Below are 21977 nucleotides of genomic sequence, written 5' to 3' on the forward strand. Positions count from 1 at the left end.
ACACACACCCTCACCTAAATCCTCTCCTTCTTTATCTTACTTAGAAAGTAGGAGACTGTGCAATTGAACGTTAATGAACAGTAGAAGCTGGGGAGGTTATACACAGCACAATTATTATTTGATTACAGCAACTATTAGAACTACCCTATACAATAATTACCAATATAGATTCAAGCTCTATTATTCAGGGATGCTCAGTGAATATAAGCACCTATAGAGGGAATGAGATAACAGTCATTTTCAAAGTGGAGGATAGAAATATTCTGGTTGGGAAACATTTAATTATAGGTCACCGCTCTCCACAAATCCATGTGTTTTAGTTACAGCAAGGCTATAAAAAGAGTCTGATGTTGAAACCTAAAATATGTTACATTACATATATAATTATAATGACAGTCATACAGTTTTCTGCAGATTATAATTTTTTTAAGGACATGTGCACCCATCACAGAACTACAGACCCAAGGCTTTCATCAGACAAACAAGTATAGCTATTTCAGTGACAGTGAACTGCGGATACTTTTCTTCTTTCGCCAGCAGTCATGAACCAAACGATCTGACTGTGTTTCTGTAAAATCAAGTAACCGTCACTGTCCACAAATGTGCCCTTTCATTTACTGTCACAGGAGAAAACATCCTGGGTGAAGCTGCCTTGATTTTCTTTGAGTTTCTAGCTGTGGGAGAGACTTGCTCATTGTCACAAATCTGGATGGTTCTGTCAAAGTGCATTTGAATAAATGCCACTTTCACAGGATGTCGGGAATGCTGTTTCTACAACTGCACATGACAGAAAACTAATTATAAAGCTCAAAGTGGAACGCCCATGTTGACGAAATGTGGCATTTATGGGGCACAGAACATAGAGGTCTTGTCAACAGCTAAAGTTCACAGTTATTGATATATATATATATATATATATATACAAAAAAATGTAGACCATGTTGTATTTGTATCATACTGCCTTTAATCAAAACAACTTGATTATAATGCACATGCTTTGATGTTCCTTTTCTATCGTTTAAAAGCTAAATCAAGCCACCACTGTGGTCAGGGCTGAGACACTTCAGTTTCTACAGGATCATTAAGCTCTCAGCTTCTTAACAGCCCTCAGATAAACCATTTCCTTCAAATGATGTATTTCATAACTGAGCAAATCCGAGAAAGAAACATAACTGAACTTTTATTTAATAACTTTTTTTCTCTGTAACAGGAAACGCACTGGTGTAATAAAATATTGTTACAATTAAACTCAGGTGTACCAGTAGGCCGGGATGCTAAATAGCCGCGCAAAACCTGAATGTAATTTAGCCATTCTTAATATAACTTACTGGTAGTTGCACATATGTTTGACATGTAAAACATCAAACTAGTAACTCTGTAACTACACATATTTACAGGCCCAGTTCACCAACACACATGGGTGTTTTCAGTTATTTTGGTTAATTATGCACCTGCTTGGGTTGCAGTCATGCTGGCAATAAACAATGTAACCGATTTTGTTGATGTACTTTGAGCCCTGAATGGCATTTTTCACAATACACCCTTTGACCTGTCAGTGACAGAAAGAAGGCACAGGTGTTATTACTAACATGAACCACGGCAGCATTCCCATTTAGGGTTTCTAAAAGCAGGGACCCCTGGCCTTACTCGGAGACCATAACGTAATGGAGCCATTATTTATTCTTATTATTTATATATAGCTATTCTTATTCTTATTTCTGTTCGATGTTTGTTTTGTTGTGTAGTATGTGTATTTATTGTCTGTGTAGTTGTATAGTATGTGTATTTATTGTCTGTGTAGTTGTATAGTATGTGTATTTATTGTCTGTGTAGTTGTATAGTATGTGTATTTATTGTCTGTGTAGTTGTATAGTATGTGTATTTATTGTCTGTGTTGTATAGTATGTATTTATTGTAGTTGTATAGTATGTATTTATTGTCTGTGTAGTTGTATAGTATGTGTATTTATTGTCTGTGTAGTTGTATAGTATGTGTATTTATTGTCTGTGTAGTTGTATAGTATAGTATGTGTATTTATTGTCTGTGTAGTTGTATAGTATGTGTATTTATTGTCTGTGTAGTTGTATAGTATGTGTATTTATTGTCTGTGTCTGTGTAGTTGAGCTGCTGCAACACTCGAATTTCCCCCATGGGGATCAATAAAGGAATATAATTAATTATAATTACAGGCAATTATACACCTGTTTTCTTTCAGGCAAAATGTCTGCGATGTCATGTTACAAAAACAGCTCTTTTAATGAAGATAATCCTGACCTCAGTATTTGTTTTAAATCCTGGCTACGGCCCTGTTAAAGTAACCTCTGTATAAAACTCTATGCAGCTCGAAACTGGAGTTATACAAGAGCACTTGAAGGCAGCAGCAGGGTGTTGTTTCCATTCCCGCCAGCAGAGCGCGTACCTGCGCCTCGTACAGAAAGTGGGGATGCCTCCCAGCAGAGCACAAACCCACTCCCCGTTTTTTGTCGTGAAACTGTGAGAAGGAAATTTTTTTTGTTTTGCTTCTTTTTCAAACATTGTCGGAAAGCCCCATGCACTGCGAGCTTTCTGCACCGCCTCCGCTGCTCGCAGGACTCTCCCAGGATGCTGTCGAACAAGCCTCACATGGCGCACAGAGTGGCAGGCTGCTTGGTCTTCCTCTCCCTCTGTGAGTATTCACTTTACTTTCTAATGTTCGTGTCATGGAGCCCCTCGGACCGTACAGACAGACAACCTCGACCATTAACGGCGCCTGCCTGCTTGTTTTCCAAAGGTGAAGCTTGTTGTTTCGGAGCGGAGAGCACCATGAGCTGTGAGTGTATTTCCAGAAGTGTTTGAAAGTGCGGAGCCATGATTCGTCTCAACTTCCTGAGGAGTTGAAAGGCGTCCTGGTTTGTCCATGTGGGTTTGTGCAGACTTGACTCTCTATTAGAGTCAATCACGGGAACACGTTTTTTTTCATTTGGAATTACGGCATTGCTGTTGAAAAACGCTGTGGAGCCGCGTTCAGGAGCTTCTTCCTGACACATGGACGTCGCACTGGTGGGAGTCAAGCCCGAGGGTGAATGCACCTCAGGCTACAGCTGCTGTCCGCTCTACCAACTCACATTTCTCTCTCAGTCCGGATGTGCAGCAGGAATTCGGAAAAACAAAAGTAGAAGAGTTGACGACATACAGAGATTTATTCCTATTTTTGTTGCCATAGAAGGGAAAAAAAAAAAAAAAAAAAAAAAAATCTAAAAAATCCTACTATCCACAGTCTTACCAGTTTGAGAGGAATGAGGGTGTTGGTATACTTTTATTTTCGAAAAAAAAAAAGTTGCATTTGCTGCAGCAACATTGTGGATCTATTACATTTGAATGACTTTCAATGGAGCTGATTGCTTAATTAGACATATAGTTCAATTCAGTTTATTTTGTATAGCCCAGAATCACAAATTACAAATTTGCCTCAGAGGGCTTTACAATCTGTGCACATGCGACATCCTCTGTCCTTCCCTCACATCGGCACAGGAAAAACTCCCCTAAAAACCCCTTTAACAGGGAGAAAAAAGGAAGAAACCTATGGGAGAACGACAGAGGAGGGATCCTTCTCCCAGGATGGACAGAATGCAATAGATGTCATGTGTACAGAATGAGCAGCATAACAGAGATACAACACATTCAATGTATATGACATAAATGATTCATATAATAAGACTACTTATAATAACAACAGCAATTATTACAGTAGAATTATAGCCATGAAAATGAAAAATAGTTAATGGCTTAAATGTCAAATCAGCTAGGGAATTGCATGTTATGTCTGTCATCATTTAAAAAATCGAGATCTCCAGGTGCAGTATGCCGATGCACATGTCCTTCACACACAGAGTGTATACTCAGTGATGTGTCAAGTCCATTGGGTGGGGTGCGGCACACAATGTGTGGCTGCAGCTGTGGAGAGGATCACAGTGAGTGACCAATATTGTATTGGTACTGTGTACCATGTGGATGTCTTCCACAACTGCGTGATATAAATGCTGAGCACAGGAGACTCTGCCCCCCCCCCAAAAAAAAAAAAAAAAAAAAAAAAAAAAAAAAAAAAGCCAGAACACACAGGGATCTGCAAATATTTTAGTATTGCCGGAAAGGGCAACATCTGCCCGGGTAAATAACACAGGAAATAATCATGCCATGTTCAAGACAACAAACAGATCGGTTACAGTGTCGCTGAATCCCTAATGCTGCAAGAAATTGCTTCTGTTCATACTGATATTATTAATTGGGTTCCACATACGGTAATCAGGTTATTTTTTATACACAATTAAAAAACCTGTTCTGTTTGTAAAGATTATTAAATCATTGTTTGCGAGAAAGGAAGAGGGAGAAATGGGGAGGCGGGGGTTGTAATGATGCCTTTAGAGTCATAAACACACATTAATCATAGATATTGTATGCACATATACTTGATGTTCCTAACGCACTATTTACATGCAAATCATTCATAAAGGGAATTGTTGAAGGGCCTCTGGAGCTTTCTAGTCCCTTCCTCTTTGAATTAAGTCACTTAGATCATTGGTAAGTGGTTTATCATCAGCTGCCATGCATTTATGAAGCTGCTCTCGTTTCCTTTTTATTTTGGCACTGACTCCATGGGAAGTACTCTGAAGACTTCTTTGTACCATTGCGTTACTAATGTTTTTTTCATCTTGGATCCAACTGAGTAGTATGCATTTTCTTGCTTGAAAAATAAGTTTATTCAGCAACTTAGATCTTCGGGAGTCTAGGATTTTCGGCTTTGGATGGCTGGAAGTATGAAAACTTCCCAGGATCTTTACAGGTATTAGATTTCAGAATTATACTAAACTCCTCTCCTATATATGACCAGAGCTTAGGCATTTTAGAACAGCCCCCAAAACACTGCATACAAGTTCCAGCTGACACTAAACAGAGGGTTTCTGCTGGGCTCATATTTGTTATGTATTGTCTGTGTAGTCTCCAATATAGCGTTTTCTTAAATCTATTACACAGAAAAAGGGAGGGAGAGGCTCAGATACATTCTTCCGAGCTGTCCTTTTCATAAACAGTTTGAAGATCCCTTTTCCCATCATTCCACCACTTTCTCTATATATTGCTTGCTGAGGAAGTTGTCATGAACATATTTAATACAACCTTTGTGTGTTGTGTAGTGGATGATCATTTCCTCAATTGACCCAATAAGGGTCTTGTCCAGAGTTACGTTGTATCTGTTTTATATAAGGTAGCGAGCGTATAGATAAGCAAAATGTAATTTTGACCATTTCAAAACACATTAGAACATTATATCCTGCCTTGTGGGGAAAATAGCACTGCAGGAAGTTTCATTAAAAGTATTTTCTCTACTGGTGAAGTTTAAAATTTCTCTTCTAAAATGTATAAGTGTTGGATTGTCTGTTGCCCTAGCGTGTGGGCTAGAGCGTGGGCTCTTGGAATGAAGGGAGCACACTCCCATGCTTCAAAAGTTTGTGGTCCTCCCTTAAGATATCATGAATAATTAGACTGTGGCAGGACCAATTATAATATACAATATTAGGGAATGCTAGAATTCTATCTTTTTGAAGCCGTATAATCTTCATAGTTAATCTGGATTTTTTTTGCCATGCCATATACACCTTTTGATCTCCTTAGCTAGTATGGATAATCAAATTTTAGCCTAAACATTGTCACTCTTTTAGTTCTTCTTCTCTGCTAGTGCTATCTGATCATGCTCATGGCGTATATAAATCAGCTTGATCTCTTGACAGTTTTAAGGTCTCTAGGAATACAGCTAAAGTTATCACATATCATTTAGGATCATCTTTCACTCTCAATTCTTGGTTGCAGGTCAAAAAACCATTGAGGCATATGACAGTTAAATCCGTGTTTAATCTGTGTCTAACAACCTTCAAAAGGGTTGCACATGTAAGATAAATGTATACGGCTGAGCTACTATTCAATATCCTGCATACGCCAAACATTCGGTACAGTCTGGGCAGTTTGGGAAGCCAGGGTCAGAGCAAAAGCTTTTTTTTGTGTGATTAGCACAGTCAGGCACGTTTAGTTGGGCATCAGACTCTGACAAGGCTGCTCGTCTGCTCCCCCTGTATGTAATATTCATGGAGCTAACATCAAGGTTCAGCCAAGGTCTGGAGAGCGTCCAGTTTGGTGACATTAGGGCGCCACCTCTGCTGTTTTTCAATGATGTTGTTCATGAGGCTTCAACAGACAACAGTCATTTCTGATGTGCACTGGAGCGGTCGGGATGAGGAGCAGCACCTGCAAGTTGGAGTTACAGACGCTTTACTTATGGGTCGCATTTCAATTGTGGTAGCTCCACGAAGTCTATTTGTGATTTTTGATGTGGATACCACATTTGCACGTTTTTTGGGGGGTAGACAGAGTGCCCTACACAAAGTGTTGATCTGATTTACAAAGCTCTTTTTTTATGCTGGTATTATGCGAGTGCGGTGAAACACTGCATGTTTCATATGTATTGCAGCTGGAGAGGATCTTCATATGCCGGTCAGGTCTAAATATATCACTGAAGTAAAACGGGAACGTTTGGTTGGTCGGTCAACGACAAGCAACACCTCAAATGTTATTGCTGCTTTGTCATCTTTATTTAAGGTTGAACATCTGGAGAGTTACAGATTGCCATTTTATCTCTCCATCCCTAGATCCTGAGACACCTCAACCCGAGTGTCTCGGGTTCTCACTCAGAAGTGACCATAAGGATTGTGAGATTGATGCGGGCGATGGTGGTAAGAAGAGAGCTCAGCCACGGAGGAAAGCTCTCAAGTGAACCGTCTTCGTTCTGACCGCCAGCTGTCACAAGTTTTTGGGTAGTGATTGAAGGACTGAGATCACAGACAAGAGCAGCCGCGTTGAGTTCTCTCTGCATGCTGGACGGCCTCACTGTGGGTGAGAGGGGTGAGGAGGTCTGTGATTTAAGAGGACTTCAGGGTTCAGCTGCTGCTATGGCTCCCACATACTGAAAGGAGCCAGCTGAAGTGGATCAGAATCCTGATACAGATGCCATCCAAACAACTCTTCACATTAGAGCGCATGGAACCAGAACGTTTTTTGCATCAGTTATTAAAATCGGAGCATATAGATTTTGATAAATTGACGAATCAATTGATCAGCTTAGCTTTTCAGCTCCACCATTAGCAGGACTGCTTTCTGGCAATGGACTCGTGCTATTTTTGTATCAATGTGATGAAAAACTTAGATTTTTCAGGTATTTTATTTCCTGGTTACGTCTCACTATTTTAACAATGTATTTCACAATAACATTTCGAAATATAAATAGATAAATAAAATGACACATACTGTGATATAGGATTTTATCCGCATCATCTACACTTAATGATAATGAAGTCAAAATGATATTTAGTTTTTCCCTATAAACACATGTTTTACCATACATTAAAGTTATAAAACTGTAAAAATGACAAACGTATTTAGTCACTGACGGTTACATCTGGACATTGGTGTTAACTGTTGATCTTAAACCAGTTTGTATGATATTTGAGATAAATTATAGATCAATTAACTAAATATTTATGGTATTTCAGAAACCATACTCCATGTTAAACATTTTTTTGCATTCCTAATTTATGGCCATATTGCCTATCACAATAAGTATGAATATTTGCATTAATAAGCCCCTTTCAAAACACCTGAAGATGTTACATATTAAGATCCTAGAGAGAGAGAGAGAGAGAGAGAGAGAGAGAGAGAGAGAGAGAGAGAGAGAGAGAGAGAGAGAGAGAGAGAGAGAGAGAGAGAGAGAGAGAGAGAGAGAGAGAGAGAGAGAGAGAGAGAGAGAGAGAGAGAGAGAGAGAGAGAGAGCTCCGTCTGGGTTAGCAGTTGCCAGTATGGATTCTCGATGGTTGCTGGCGGTGCTTGAGTGGACATAAAAAGTTTATATTTAATAAGACACAATGGCAGATGAAGCCTGTGCACCTTGCATGCCTAACATACAAATCAGATGCATTGTTACGGTTGTATGTGCAGAGCACAGAACTGTGTGCCATCTGTGCCTCTTCTTCGAGGAGCTACTTTAATAACGATCGTGTCTGTTGCTTCTGGTCGCCGTAAAGAGATAATTATACAAATTAAACATTAACATTTTGTGATTACCTTTACAGACGTTTTCACCAACAATAATACAAAATGGGTTAAAGCTGAATTAAGTAGTTTTAGATAAGAAACAGAGAGTGGACTCCAAAACTCACTACAACAAACCTTGGCATTCTATATCAACTTCATCTTGAATGTTTTCAGACTGAACACAAAGCAAATTTAAAAAAAAAGGGAGATTGATTGCATGCAATAGAAAGAAGCAAACAGACTTGGATCTATGCAGCACAAAGTGATGTTAAATCAGGTCTGCAGAGTTTAAAGTGTTTCTCATTGAGCTGTGTGACTCCACTCCTTCAATGCACAGAGACAAGAATGAAACTGAGAGGGGTCATAGCAGACAGAATTGGAGTTCTTGATGAGTTTTGACATCAGTCTGAGCTGTCACAATGTCAAGAGTACCCAACCATTTCACCCCAAAAAAAAAAAAAAACCCCAGAAGAGGTTCAGCGACAATTACTTTTTTTATCTAATGCCAAAGCTTTAGAAATTCTCGCATTGTGCAATATCTGAGCACGCTCACTAGGTATGGTTAACCATCATGATTAAAATAGAACGCCAAACATTAATGCAGCATTTGTTCTGGGTAGCAAACACCCATCTGCTGCGTGAAAGTCTTACTAGCTACATGTCAACACACTCTACTCTCCACCTCGCTACATATTAGGCAAACCGCTTCCTGCATTTGCACTAAACATTGGCACAGGAATCACAGAATAACACAATAAGGACATAATTCCGAGGTGGGTTGAAGGCACGATCTGCACACACGCGGTCAGTTAGCCAACAGCTGACACTAACATCAGTAGTCGGCGCTCGTGCTGAGGTTATTATAGACCGCAAAAAACTCTGCAGCCATCAAATTGAAGATGAAAATGAACTTTGTGTTCAATTTTAACATGAGAATCCCATTTGAGTCCACTTTGTCACCACGGGTAGAAGTCCAATATTCATTCGGCTTTTACCTCTCATTTGATCTGCCAGCTGTAGAGAAAACATCTGAGTCTCTCTGGCTAGCTGAATGTTTGACTGTCCTCACCAGCCACTCTACACCATTGTTTGACATGCAGATACATTTTCTTTTGCACAAACCCCATGGCTTGGAGCTGCTGTCCATGGTTTTAGAAAGACGTGTCAAGAGCTCAATCCAATGTTTGTACATTGGTCTGGCTGGCAGTTCAGTGCAGTTTGGGCTCTCCACTACTCCGCCTCTTTTGAGGCCTTTTAGTCGTCTCATTTTGCTTTGAACACTGACACGTGGACGCGGTGATCATAAGAGCCTTTTAAAGCTGGCACTGACTGCTAATTAGCATTCAAGTTAATGCAATACACCTCCAAGCCGCCTTTGTTAATTTGGACCGTGTTGTGTAAAATGTGTAGCGACTTCAAAGCACTTTCATGTGGTGTCTCCATTTATTTCGACTCCCGCTGTACTCATTAAATCCTGGATGACGTGGAAAGTTCAGTCAAAAACCAACCAACTGTCAAACAAGGAAATCATTGCTAAATGACTCTGAATCCACCAAGATTTGTAAGTTTTAGACAAATAGTAGACAAAAAGAATGAAATGGCTGCTGGCAGAACAGTTCGCCTCGAACAAAAATTGTAGTCCTGTAAAGTATGGGGCCCCACAAACAATTCATATTTTCTTTCTACACCCATACCAACCTGATTCCCTCCCATAGTTAGGAGCTCAGTGTTCACTGGCTAATTGCATCGAACACCTACTTTTCTTACCTAGACACTGTGAAATTGAGAAGCTTGTTGAAAAGAATTCCGAGCTTTCAGCGTGTAGAGTGATTTGCAGAGTTTCTAAAATCAAAGCAGGCAAGTCCCCCCTCGGTGCGGCTGAATAGAAAACATGTTTGGAAACAACAGGCTTGATTATGCAGGCTGAAGAGGCAATGCGATAGAGGTGCTCCCATCAGCACTCCTGACATTATGTGGGGAGCTACTCCTCTCTTCAGTGTCTCTCTGCCTCCCCCTCTCCAGGCTGAGCCATGAAAAGACGGCAAGTTGGAGCAGCCGTTGTACAATGTACTGTGAACTAATTCCTGGAGGAGGCTTTGTTTCGTGCAAAAATGTTGAATTTTTAATGGTGTCCGAAACTGGGATGCCAGATGACAATGTCGTCGTTACTCGCTCTATGGAGCCTGTGATTGGCTGGACCATTTTTTTTTATGTTTGGGAACATCACATCGCAATTATAATTTGTGGATACTGGATAATAATGTGTTTAGCCGGAATTTAGTTTAGCTGACATTTTGTTGCTGATAAATAAAAGAGGCAGTGTAATGCAAAATGTTATTACATTTACCATTAGTTCCTTCTTTTATCAGCAAGCAGAGGCTTTTCTTTTCTTTGGGAGCCGGAAATGATCTATATAGGAAAATATTGAGGACCCTTGTTTGAAGTGCACTTGAAGTGTTTGAAGTGCACACTGCTAAAATGATGTCATAGATGTCTAAAGAAAAATGAAATAGCTCAAGATCCACTAAGCTTTAGTTTGAACAATATTATTATTGATAGTATTTCTGATGTTATTTGGTGTTATATAAGATATTAAACAGGTGAATTCAATGAATGAGATGCCACTTTTTCTCAGCTTATTTGTCATTGTTTCCAGGGACTTTTCCAGCCGTCCTCATCACAAAAACGCTCTATTAACAGTAAACTGCAGTGAAACGGGTCCTATTCAAGCAGCAAACAAAACAAATGTTGTAAAACATTGTGTGAAAATCAGATCCTCTCCCTTTTGAAAATGCAGTGTATCTTTCTGTGAGAATCGGTTAAGGTGTAATCACTCACTTAATGTGGGAGTTTTCTGCTCTTTTTGAAGATGTCTTGTATGCCCTCTTTTTGAGAGGAACATGCAAAAATAATAAGCCTTTGGCTTGGTTGGCACAGTTGGACTGTGTGAGAACTGGCTTGCATCAATTGTTGTTTTTGGCACTTTCATGACTAAAATAATTAGGTTTATTACACTGTTCGTTTGTTCTGAACTGGTGGCTTTACTCCAGGCTTTGCACACTGAAGTGTTTTGAAGTTAAATCAGCTCTTTGAATAATTCAAGAAGAGGGTTCCATTGCAGATTGTATCTGATCAAATTACTGCAGAATAAGTCGTAAAAACAAAGTCCCAAAGATTGTATCTATCTCATATGTACCTTTTTTTTATATTTGACTTTTTTTTTATTACACTAAAGATGGAGTTCCTAGAAAACGTTGCAGCTTTTAGGTTTTAATCAACACTCTGTTTCTCTCTAATGACTGCTGCTGCGAGTCAGGAGAAGTAAATTTAACTCTCGGTTCAATCACCTAATTAAAGTCAGATTTAAAGCCAACTGATGTTGGAGTGCAGGCAGCCTGATTTGATTTAAACGACTGTATAAATTCATTCTTAGAGACACCGCTATTTTTGACATATTGATTTGAAATCCTGGGAATCTTTCTGAGAAGATTTTCTCATCTCACAATCGATGGCAATTTAATTGGCTAGAAGCTCTCAGGTTTTTAATTACAAACTGGAATAGACGAATGGGGCTCTCGGAGATCCAACATAGACTCAGCACGAAAGGAATTAGGCTCCGAGCTATCTATTAAATGTATTTTTATTTTCAAATACAATAACCTAAAGCAGGTTATGCTGTGTAGCCCTGCTGTGTACGGCAGCTTTTAGATGGCCTGATGTTTGACGTTCATTTTAAAATAATTCATTGCTGTTTGTATCATTGTCTAAAAGAATATCATTTTTCTCTTACTGTTCTTACAGTCGATATCAACTTTGCTGCTGGCAGCTCAGGAAAAGGCTCACAGGTAAGGAAAAAAATGGATTCTTTATTTCTTGTGTGCAGATTAGTCTGACCCCTCGCACTTTTGCTTGGATTATTCTCCTCTAGATCGGACACTTAATTTCCTCCGCAATAAAAATCCATGTGCTCTTTCCTTAAATGCAAGATGATTTTCTGCAGTTGCATTTTCTTTTCGGGGACAGCTGCCTGTCAAGAGTGATAAAGCAAAGATTTAAATGGCATCCATTCAGGAGAAAAAACCATTAAAGGAAAGAAAATAAAAATGTGTTTTTGCAACAATGAAAAAAATCCAGATTAAAAGTCATACAATGTGCTTGGGGAAAAAAGGCATTATAAAAGCTGAGAAACTGTTTAATGGTGTTAATGTTTGCCTAAACTCTTGCTATACATCTAGAAATAAATGTCAAAGGCATCAAAAAAGCAGATTTTCTGTCCTCCCCTCGCTTCTTGACCCTGATATGTGACTGCTAGAGTTTTTGTCAAGCTCATTGGTGGTGTTGCCTAGTTACCACGGGGACACGCCGGTAGTTTGTCTCCTTCACTCTCCCAACATGCCTTGTGTTTATTTTTGCATTCACAATTCGTTTGAAATTTGAAAGGTGTTTCCCAAAAAAGAGTTGGGCCAAAATGTGTTTTACTCCTCGTATCAGACATTTGTGGTATTCAGTGATACTAGTGAGGCGCCTGTTCAAAACATGGCTGTTCAGAACGGGCCGAATGCTTGGCCGGTAGGATTGCTGCTCGCAGCTTTCTCAAGAACAGCTCACACAAACGATTTCACACTCGATACACTCGGCAATACACCTGCCATCACATAGTTGCATCACACACTCCGAAACAACGGTGGAATCGGTCTGCAGCCTGGTTCACAGGAAAAAACATCTGGGGCTGACTCAACCGCAACCTGGGTCTGGGGCCCCCAAATTTAAAGGGCCCCTAACAGCTTAAGTTTTATTTTGATGTTTTAATATGAAAAGTATTGAAATATGTCACATTTTTCTAACTTATTGTACCACAAAATAATCAGCTAAAGCGCTTAAACCACGCAACTCAGCTGTACAGTAATCTACATTTATGTGTCAGAGAAGTGTTACTGGTAACTTAACAGATACCATTAAAACATAATGCATTATTATTCCTTAAACTAGTAAATGAGCAGTTCTCCAGATATGTGAAGAACAAACCGACAGATTGAGATTCCTTGCTTTATAGTTAGTGTGTTTTCTCATCGAGCCCACCTGCAAAGTGGAAACCAGGTTGTTGTCCCCTTTTTTTGGTCTCCTGAGCCAAAGAACAACGTGAACAAATTAGAGAGGAATACAAATTTGTAGGTCATGGAAGCGCTCCACTTAAGTTATGGAAAGTCATGGCGGGAGGCTGGGCAGTCATTTACATAACCAACATTCTGCAACAAATGCTTATAAATTGGTGGACTCTAAAAGTTCACTAGCTTGATTTATTTTTTCAAAAGTAAACCAGTTGCTGAATAAATCAATTAATGACTGCTTTTCCGACAGAGGATTATTCGCTTCCTAACGTGAAGTTGCAATGTGCTGTATGAAGGACTTTTTTGTCAGTGCAGTGCTTAAAGTGGCCCTATTATGCTTTTCCACTTTTCCCCTCTTCTTTAGTGTGTTATATATATATTTTTGTACATATAAAAGGTCCACGCCTAAAAGGAGTTACCCTCCCCCTCAGACACACTGCTCCTGAGCTGCCTGAAACGACTCGATTGAATTCTCTCCTTCACGAAATGTGAAACGTTGACCAATCACAACAGAGCGGGATAGCTGACCAATCAGAGCAGACTTTGCTTTCTGGAGGGAGGAGCAAGCGCTATGACGGAGCATTTCAGAGAGAGGGTGAGAAGAGGTGCTGCAGGACAGCCAGGATGATAAATTATGAGGATTATGAGCATTAATGCATGTAAACATGTTGTAACTGTAACTTGAGATAATAATATTCACCCGGAAAATAGCATAATAGGGCCTGTTTAGAACTGTTTTGTTGCAATCCATGTTAACAAAGAAATTTTGTGTTTTTGTTGGCTCTAGATATTTACCAGATTTGGTTCACAACAGCCATAATTCAGTAGTTAAAGACATCAAGCATGATGGTTTTCTTTCAACAATACAGACTTGTTTGGAATCATAAAATAGTAGTTAAAATACTACAAATGCATCGTGCTGGCCTAAACACAGAGTATGCTACACATGTTTTCATTTAATATTAAAAAACATGTTGATTTTGATGATTTACAACAAATCAGTCACTCTTTATATTATTTCCACCTGGGGTGTGCTATATGACAAACATTAGTTCAGCAGTCTGTTTTTGGTCGTTGGCGGTTAAAAGCAGGCTCGGTAATGGACGAGACACTCACATGCTGATAGTTTACGATGTTTTGGTATTTTTAGCTTAGCTAGACCCGATTTGGTTAAAAAAAACGATCAGTGATTTGTTTTGCCCTCATTGTCCTCTGTGAAGTTTCCTGGTGGTGATGTAATGTAGCCTCAGTGTGTTTTATGTGGAGTGAGCACTGCGTAAAAAAAATAGCCTTTTAATTGCTACATTGTTTGTCAGCAGCCAGACATCTGGTAACTAAGGAGGTAATTTGGCCTTGTGTGCTCTGATTAATTTGGCATGCAGTAAACCAACCAACTCCTGGCATTTTCTCCTGTTGTTCTTCACCACTGTTTTGAAAGAAGGAAATAATGTGAGTAACAGGTCAACTAACTTTAAAAGTGATATCTAACATAACTCATTCATATTTAGAAAAGTAATGCCAATTCCACCCAATATAGATTTCTTTAATGCACATTTTCTATCTGTCGTTCAGACACTGTTAACCGATATAGAAACACATCTTGCAGTAACCTGACAGTTCTGCCAGTTTTGCAGAGCTTGATTGTGATTATTGCAGCCTGAAATTACTGGCAGTGGTTGAATTTGTATTATCTTTATTAATTAACGTAAGTACTGTTTTACAGTTGCAAAGAGAAGTAATTTGATCGTTTAAAGAACCCATTAATAATCACAAAGGTTTGTAGTTCATTGCATATCAAACCACCAACTGTTTAAATGATCAGCTTATTGGACATGATTTTTGGGCGAGTGGTCGGTACAGAAGATCTGGCACTGAATACGAGAGGATTCCCCATCTGACTTCAAACAGCCAGGCCCTTCACGATTAAAAGCTGGCTAAATCTGCAGGGGCTCCTGTAGTGTGTGTGTGACGTGGGTAACACTGGTCTCAGAATGCAAAATAGCAACCAGTAGTATTACACTTGCAACTACATGTTTATAGAATGAATAAATACATTTCCAGTGTGATTCTGCACCCCGTGGCTTACCGTTTGCTCCCTACGGCGGAGGAAAGGTTGCTGTTTCAGTTTGCAGGCAGGATTTTAAAAGTAACATGCTCTGCTTTGATCAGGATACTGTAGTTGCTAAACATTACTACAAAAGCCTTATGATATGTAAAGCAGGAAACGTGGTTGCAGCAGTAAACATTAAAGTGTAATTTTCAGTGTCTTTGAACACGGTTCATGGCTTGCATACAGAACAAGTTTTAGCATCCCCCCCTCCTCCTTTGAAGACGGCCTGGAGCCTCTGATGACTGGCATCAGTGTGAACTTAGAATGACTTGGAGGAGTTGGCGAAGGCAAGCACAGGTACCGTAATTATCTGCCACCCCAGGGCTTAATAAACAGCCTAACAACAAGTGTACTACAAGTTTGCTCATTTAAGCAGAAGTGCCTTGATCTCGTGCACTCAGAGGACTCAGAACAGTGAGAGAATGCACAAAGAAATTATTTATGAACTTCCTGCTGAGGGTCCCCGGCAAAGCCAATAAACAACTTGAACTTGTTAATGCTCCTGTCACTTTTGCCACCATTCATGTCTTCTCAAGACACATGAGGACACTTTTAAAAGAAAGTGCACGGCCCAAGCAGGAAGCATTATTCTGAAAGGGGCGACTTTGCCTTCAGGCTTCTTCCTTGATGTGGGTAAAAGCCACAACCAGTCATAGGACATACACAAGAACACAACCAGTACAGCAGAAGTAATTGAAAGTGCTGATCTTTGTGAGTCATTCAGGTATTTCATGTGTTTTTCAGGCTAAATGGTGTCTCACAAGGTTACATAATACAAACATTTCCTCGTGTCCTGTGCAGGAAGTCAACAGCACATTTACCAGAATTCGGAATAATGCCAAAATACACTAAATAGTGTAAACTTATTACCCAGATAGGAGACATACGCACTTCTGTTTTTTTGAAGAGATCCTTATCTCTATGTGTAGCTTGCTCTCAATCTTAAGTGCCATTCAGTTGTTGACATAATGACCAGTCTTGAAGGAAAAGAGCCAACGACCGATTAGATTAAACTCATCGTGTCTGATTGGACAGCAACATCTTCTCTGTTATTTTGCAGGATGTCCTGCTTACTTCCAAACATCATTTTGCAGATTAACGTTTAAATTGTGATCTGTGCCGCCTAAATGCCTATCACTACATGCATAAGAGCATTTCTTATCCTCCAGGAGCTCCTTACCTTAGGCAGTTGTTGAAAAAAAAAAAAAAAAAAGATTAGATGTATTATTGATGTCTGAATCATTGCCTCAATGCAGCTGCAATGACCTTATCTCAGAAGTAAAAGATTTTTATGATTACAAATCTGCATGAATGCTGCCAATGTGCACCTGTAAATCCCATTGACATCAACAGTTCTCAAGGTGGTAGACACACACCTGCATTTTTCTGGAACCATTTTGATGGGACAAATCCTGTGGTACATACATACAGTACTCGTAATAAAGTGACACAATTTTGCAAAGGCTAAATGACATCGGTTGTAGTCATTCCTCAGTGGTCTTTTTTTCGTCTTTTTTTCCATCTGCTCTTTCTATGACGTTAGTGCTTTATCAAAGTTTTAACTGGCTGCATCGATTTTCACGTCTCCATACAAAGACAGATACCATAGTGGTATTCTGTCAAATTAATGCAAAACTAGGAGGCGCCATCCTGAAACAATAATAGAAATGTTCTCTTTTGGTTTCAGATTATTTATCTCAAATGAAAACACAGGACAATTTGTTTACAGAGCAGATATGTATGCTTTATTAGACCCCCAAAAACTATTTAATTTTAATTGGTACTTAAACTTAAATTATTTGTTTTTCTGTTTTTAAGACACTAATGACCCTTAATTTAAAGCTTTTTTTTTTTAAACAACTTCTTCTATTTCCTTGTTATATTTATAGGATTGTGCCCACTCATTTATTTACTTTGAGGGTTAAGTAAAGTGTTTATTTTTTTCAAGTAAGAATCACCCTATACTGACCAGATATAAGTTTAGATTACTCACAGCTCTTCATAGCAATCTTTTCTTTTGTAACGAGTAATGTTTCCCTTTGTAACCAAGTGACTAAAATTAGGTGAAAATGATCAGCCATCTCATGTGAGGCCAGGGAGGTACAATGACCCTAAATAACTTACACAGCAGGGCCTTGACAGCAACAGTGGCCCAGTTGCCCCAAGCAACAAGATTTGGACCACTGTCAACTATTTTGTGAGGTCTGGTCACCTCTGTTGGCAACAGTTTTGTTTTCTGTGCTTAGAAAAACAAAGCTGAATCCCTCTGCGTGCAGTCTTCTAACTAAGTGAGAGTGCCCTCGTTGAACCATTTTACTGCATGGAAAATTCCAGAATGATGAGTGAAAACTCAACATGGTAGAATAACACCCAGAGAGAGGTATTGTTAAGAAATAAGTCAATTTCAAACTTCATCAAAGCTGAAGAGGTTATGAATTACAATTTTTTTTGTAAAGAAATATAAAGAATATTCAAAAACCGGTGTTCGTTTGCTCTTCCAGTTAAACTCAACATTTAGACTCACAGGGCTGATAAACAAGAGAGGACAGCTAAAACATATTACAGGAGGGAGAGAGCAGTGCAGCAGGTGCTCCTATACAAGGACAAGCCAAATATGTGCTCAACTGCATGAGCTCAGAAAATCAGTAACTTGGCAAACCTTTGATAGACCTTTGAGTTTTGTTTTTTTTCAGATTTGCCCCGCGTCTCCAAATTAAAAAAACCTCTTTGATGCAACAGAATATGTCAAGCTGTAGATTAAACCAGGCTTGCATGAGTTAAATATGCCGCCGAGTGTAATTTATCCTTCTAATTACATTATCATGCAAACGTGAAATTCAAATGCAGTTAATTAGTTGCTCACTCTCACTTTTGTATTCCAGATTAATTTTTGGGTGCGGCCCACAGAGGCAGGGGAGAGCAAAGTTATGAGCAGATATTCTCAGAGCACTTCACCTACATATAGCTGAATTAGGACAGTTTTGCCAAATATTACAGTAAAGAAATTGTATTCCAGATTAATAATGAAGCAAAAGCCTTTTGCTCTTAATCAAATCCATTTTAAGTGTGCGTTAAATAAAGGGCAGGTAAAACAAAAATTGTGTCTCTTAAAGTTGTTTTCAAGGCTAAAAAGGTTTTTCACATTTATTTGTGATTTTACAACTCAGGGTTGCACAATGAAATGTAAGTTGTAGCCCCTGTGCTGACACACGTTTAACCCATCAAACAGATCTTCACTTCTCTCCCTTGAAGAAAGTCGCCAATATTACCCTGAGAATTTGCTCTCGGGTGGCTTTGGCTCTCTGGTTCAGTGAGGGAGGGAGAGCAGGAGGGCGTTCAGTCGACCAATCAGCAGCCAGACAGAAATGTCAATGTGTGTACCTAATGTCCAATCACTGATCCCCATTATTTTTGCAGGCAGCTACTTGTTTTTATTCCAATGATTTCATTTGACCATTTAAGTTTTTTCTCACAATGCACCGTTTTTACAAGAGTTTCTTTATTCCACTGTCTCTATTCATGGCACTATAAATCTACACAACAGCCTTGATAAAGTATTTGAATTTTGATGCATATTGATGAGATGATAGCAGCTTAAAGATAATTTATATAGAAGTTGTAATTGGCTGTTGGCTAAATCCTTCCCCCGAGCATTTAATGTCCAATCACAGCTTAGCAACCGTAACTAGGCGCGGCAGGTCCGACAAACTATGGCTCTGCCACATTCCACAACCGTACATCGAGCTCTTTATAAGAGCAATACTCAGCATTTAAAGAGTTTTGAGGAGGATGTATTTTGTTTTTCAGCCTTTCCAAAAACACAACAGCATGAGAACAAGGAATGGATAAACAGTTTTTCAACGTGCTCAGTATGAGCAGTACATCATAAACTAAATTATTTTGTGGGGTTACAGGTTATGTTAGAAAAAGCCATGTCCACGAGTAGCTTGTGCACTATTTAGTATTTCAAAAATGTGTGTAGGCCGGACCTGGATGCTATCAAAGTTTAGGATCAATTCTTTCCTGCTCTTTACTATATTTTTGGAAATGTATACTCCATAAATCTCTGCAAACGTTACCTGTTAGGTTTGCTTCACACATCAGTTGGGTTCTAATTGTACAAGGATTTTCTCTCACAACGTTTTGTATTTTCAACAGTATGTTTTTGCTCTTAACAAGTATTTAAGCTAAGCAGCCAAACACGGTTTTGCTAGAAGTTAAAAAGAGACAAAATTATGGAAATGTCTACCAATTGAATTGAAAATGCTACACAATTTTAATGTTTTTAATAGTGGTATTGAATATTGGTTTAAATAGAATAAAATCTTGTTCTCACAACTTATACCCCTGTAGCCATTTTAACATTGTAGTCTCCTACATGGTTCATCAACTGGTGAGGATGCTGACTTTATGCCTGGGACATGCAGCATTCACCTTTTAGCCTGATGTCATGGATGTAGCTATCAAGTACATATTGAAGACCTATATTTACAAGAATCTCTTTTTAATCTCTTAACCGATTCATGAAGCCAGTTAGCTATTTTAGCCAGTATAGCCACATCTGATAAAATCTAGCATCGGCGGTTGTCATGTCAGCCAGCAGAATTGACTGTCGGCAGCTAGAAATGAAAAGGCTGCTTTTGTCTACCTGCATCTCAAATCAAGGAGGCATTGTTTCAAAAATGAGTATGAATTTCAAGTGGAAAATCTTCCAAAGTAATCATTGTTAACTGCATATGTGATGTATGAGAACAGAATTCAAGGCTTGAAAGGCTTTACAACAGTAACTGACAGTGGTTGGGCCTTAGCTAAAGGTCAATTACAGACATCCTTGGTTGCAAGACGGACAATGTATTCTAAAGGTTACCTTCGGGCATATCATCAAAGGGGAAAGTATCATTAAAAGCAAGTTTACAGTTTAACTGAGCATTTGTTCTGTCTTTATGCCCACCAGACCGTTATCAACTGTGTTTTTTTTTCCCCCTCCTAATTTCCAGTTGAGGTCAACTGAATGCAGAACAAGGCTATGAAGAAAAGCCTTCTGATGTTTCAATGTAGCAGATGTTCCAAGTCATTAAGTAATCACACATTAAGAGCTTTTGCTGGGAAATATTTCTACTGAATACAATTTTAATCCGCCAGTTTCTTTGGCACCCGGATATGGAGGAAGAATACAAAAGGGGTTTTAATTCTTAAACCTGCTCAAAAGATCTGAGAACATCCTTAAAATCCAGCTGACAATTTGTACATTTGCGACAATTTACTTTATTCCTCAGTTATTGTAAATATGGAGAGGGGAAAATGAACTCCTCAGGTACGTAAGGTCCTTCTAGACAGCTAGCTTCTGTAAACATCCCACATTTTTCTTGCACATGTCAAAATTCGGAAAATCCCGCAACCTTGAATCATTCTTGCCTTCAGTGAACAGAAAGCTAATGGGACCTGACGGGTCACTCACATCAGTGGAGCGTCTGTGCCCTCGGGATTGAGAGATGTAGCACGGGGCAGGAGCTCTGCCGTGCATGTATGTGAAGAGCCTCCAAATCAAAGGCAGGGCTCAAAGGGCAGCTTTGTGGGTGTCCTTGATTACATAACAACCACGTTATGTAGGCTGACCATCCCGAGGAGCTTACGCAAGTACACCTCAGCCGGGGAAGAACTCAGCCGCTACGCCGCCGATGTTCTGAGGTTAAACGACATGAGGCACAATCTTTCTGTCTGTCTGCATCAGTGCTGAGGTGCCAGAGACCAAAAGCGCTCAAGGCACAGTGAAACTAACCCCTTCAGATAGACAGTGTAGACTCATAGCAATTCCTTTCTAACACCTATGGGTGTCTGATTCCTGCTGCAAATGTCTGACAGCCTGCTGTCAGGTGGGATTAAGCAGAGCGTTACCTGTGTGCAGAAGCATAGAAGGCCAAAAAGAGCTGTGCTCTGTGAGCCAAGAATAATTCATCTCTCGGTAATGGTGAAAATGATGTTAGACCTGCTCTGAGTTCACTCTTGTGCAGAATATTGGATCTTGAAAGACGTGTGGCTCCGATGTCACTCCACTGCGCAGATTTTTTTGAAGTGTGATCAGGGATCAGGATTTAAATGTAAATTGTCAGTGCATTCATCTTGTTTTTACCAGGGTGTTTACATTTGGATCATAGATTGTGCTCGTGAGGGAAAAAAACATCTCGTAAAATATCAGCACTACAATAAAGCAACTATTGGTCATATTCATATTGTTGTGTAAACACAAAAGAAAACGATGGAAAATCAGTCCAGGACTTATTCGTTTTTTTTCCAAGACAAAGTCTGACATGTTGTTTTTTATAAATATATTAAAATAGTGTCAATTAACTAAACAAAAAACTAAAAAAGGAAAATGAATGGTACAGGCTAAATGTAGATAATTTGACATTTCAGAATTTTTCAATCTCACCTGCTGTGCATTGACTTTTCTTCTAATTTATCACTGTTAAATGGAAAGTTGTACTAATAAACATTGTAGAGCATAAAGACAAATATAAATACATAATCCAGGGATCTCAAACAGGTGTTCAGCCTCAAAAAATAGAATCATGTGAAAGGACAAAATGTGATCCAAGAACTCCAGTTTGAGTAATGCATCCATTAGCGTGAAGGCTAAACAGACAGCA

At 39.2% G+C, this 21977-nt stretch overlaps 1 protein-coding gene across 2 annotated transcripts in view; it reads left to right on the plus strand.

The window, feature by feature from the left end:
* The first annotated feature begins 2370 nt into the window (after positions 1 to 2370).
* b3glcta (beta 3-glucosyltransferase a) overlaps positions 2371 to 21977 on the plus strand; it is a 56024-nt gene continuing 36417 nt past the window's right edge. The window contains exons 1-3 of one of the 2 annotated variants that reach the window (XM_054598267.1): positions 2371 to 2665; positions 2771 to 2809; positions 11914 to 11957. In XM_054598267.1, the coding sequence (XP_054454242.1) occupies positions 2602 to 2665; positions 2771 to 2809; positions 11914 to 11957 (147 nt within the window). In that variant the 5' untranslated portion in view covers positions 2371 to 2601. The remainder of the gene's footprint in view (positions 2666 to 2770; positions 2810 to 11913; positions 11958 to 21977) is intronic. The other variant, XM_054598268.1, reaches the window with a different exon arrangement.

Source organism: Anoplopoma fimbria, chromosome 1 (assembly GCF_027596085.1).
Source record: "Anoplopoma fimbria isolate UVic2021 breed Golden Eagle Sablefish chromosome 1, Afim_UVic_2022, whole genome shotgun sequence".
In the NCBI taxonomy this organism is placed as follows: domain Eukaryota; kingdom Metazoa; phylum Chordata; class Actinopteri; order Perciformes; family Anoplopomatidae; genus Anoplopoma; species Anoplopoma fimbria.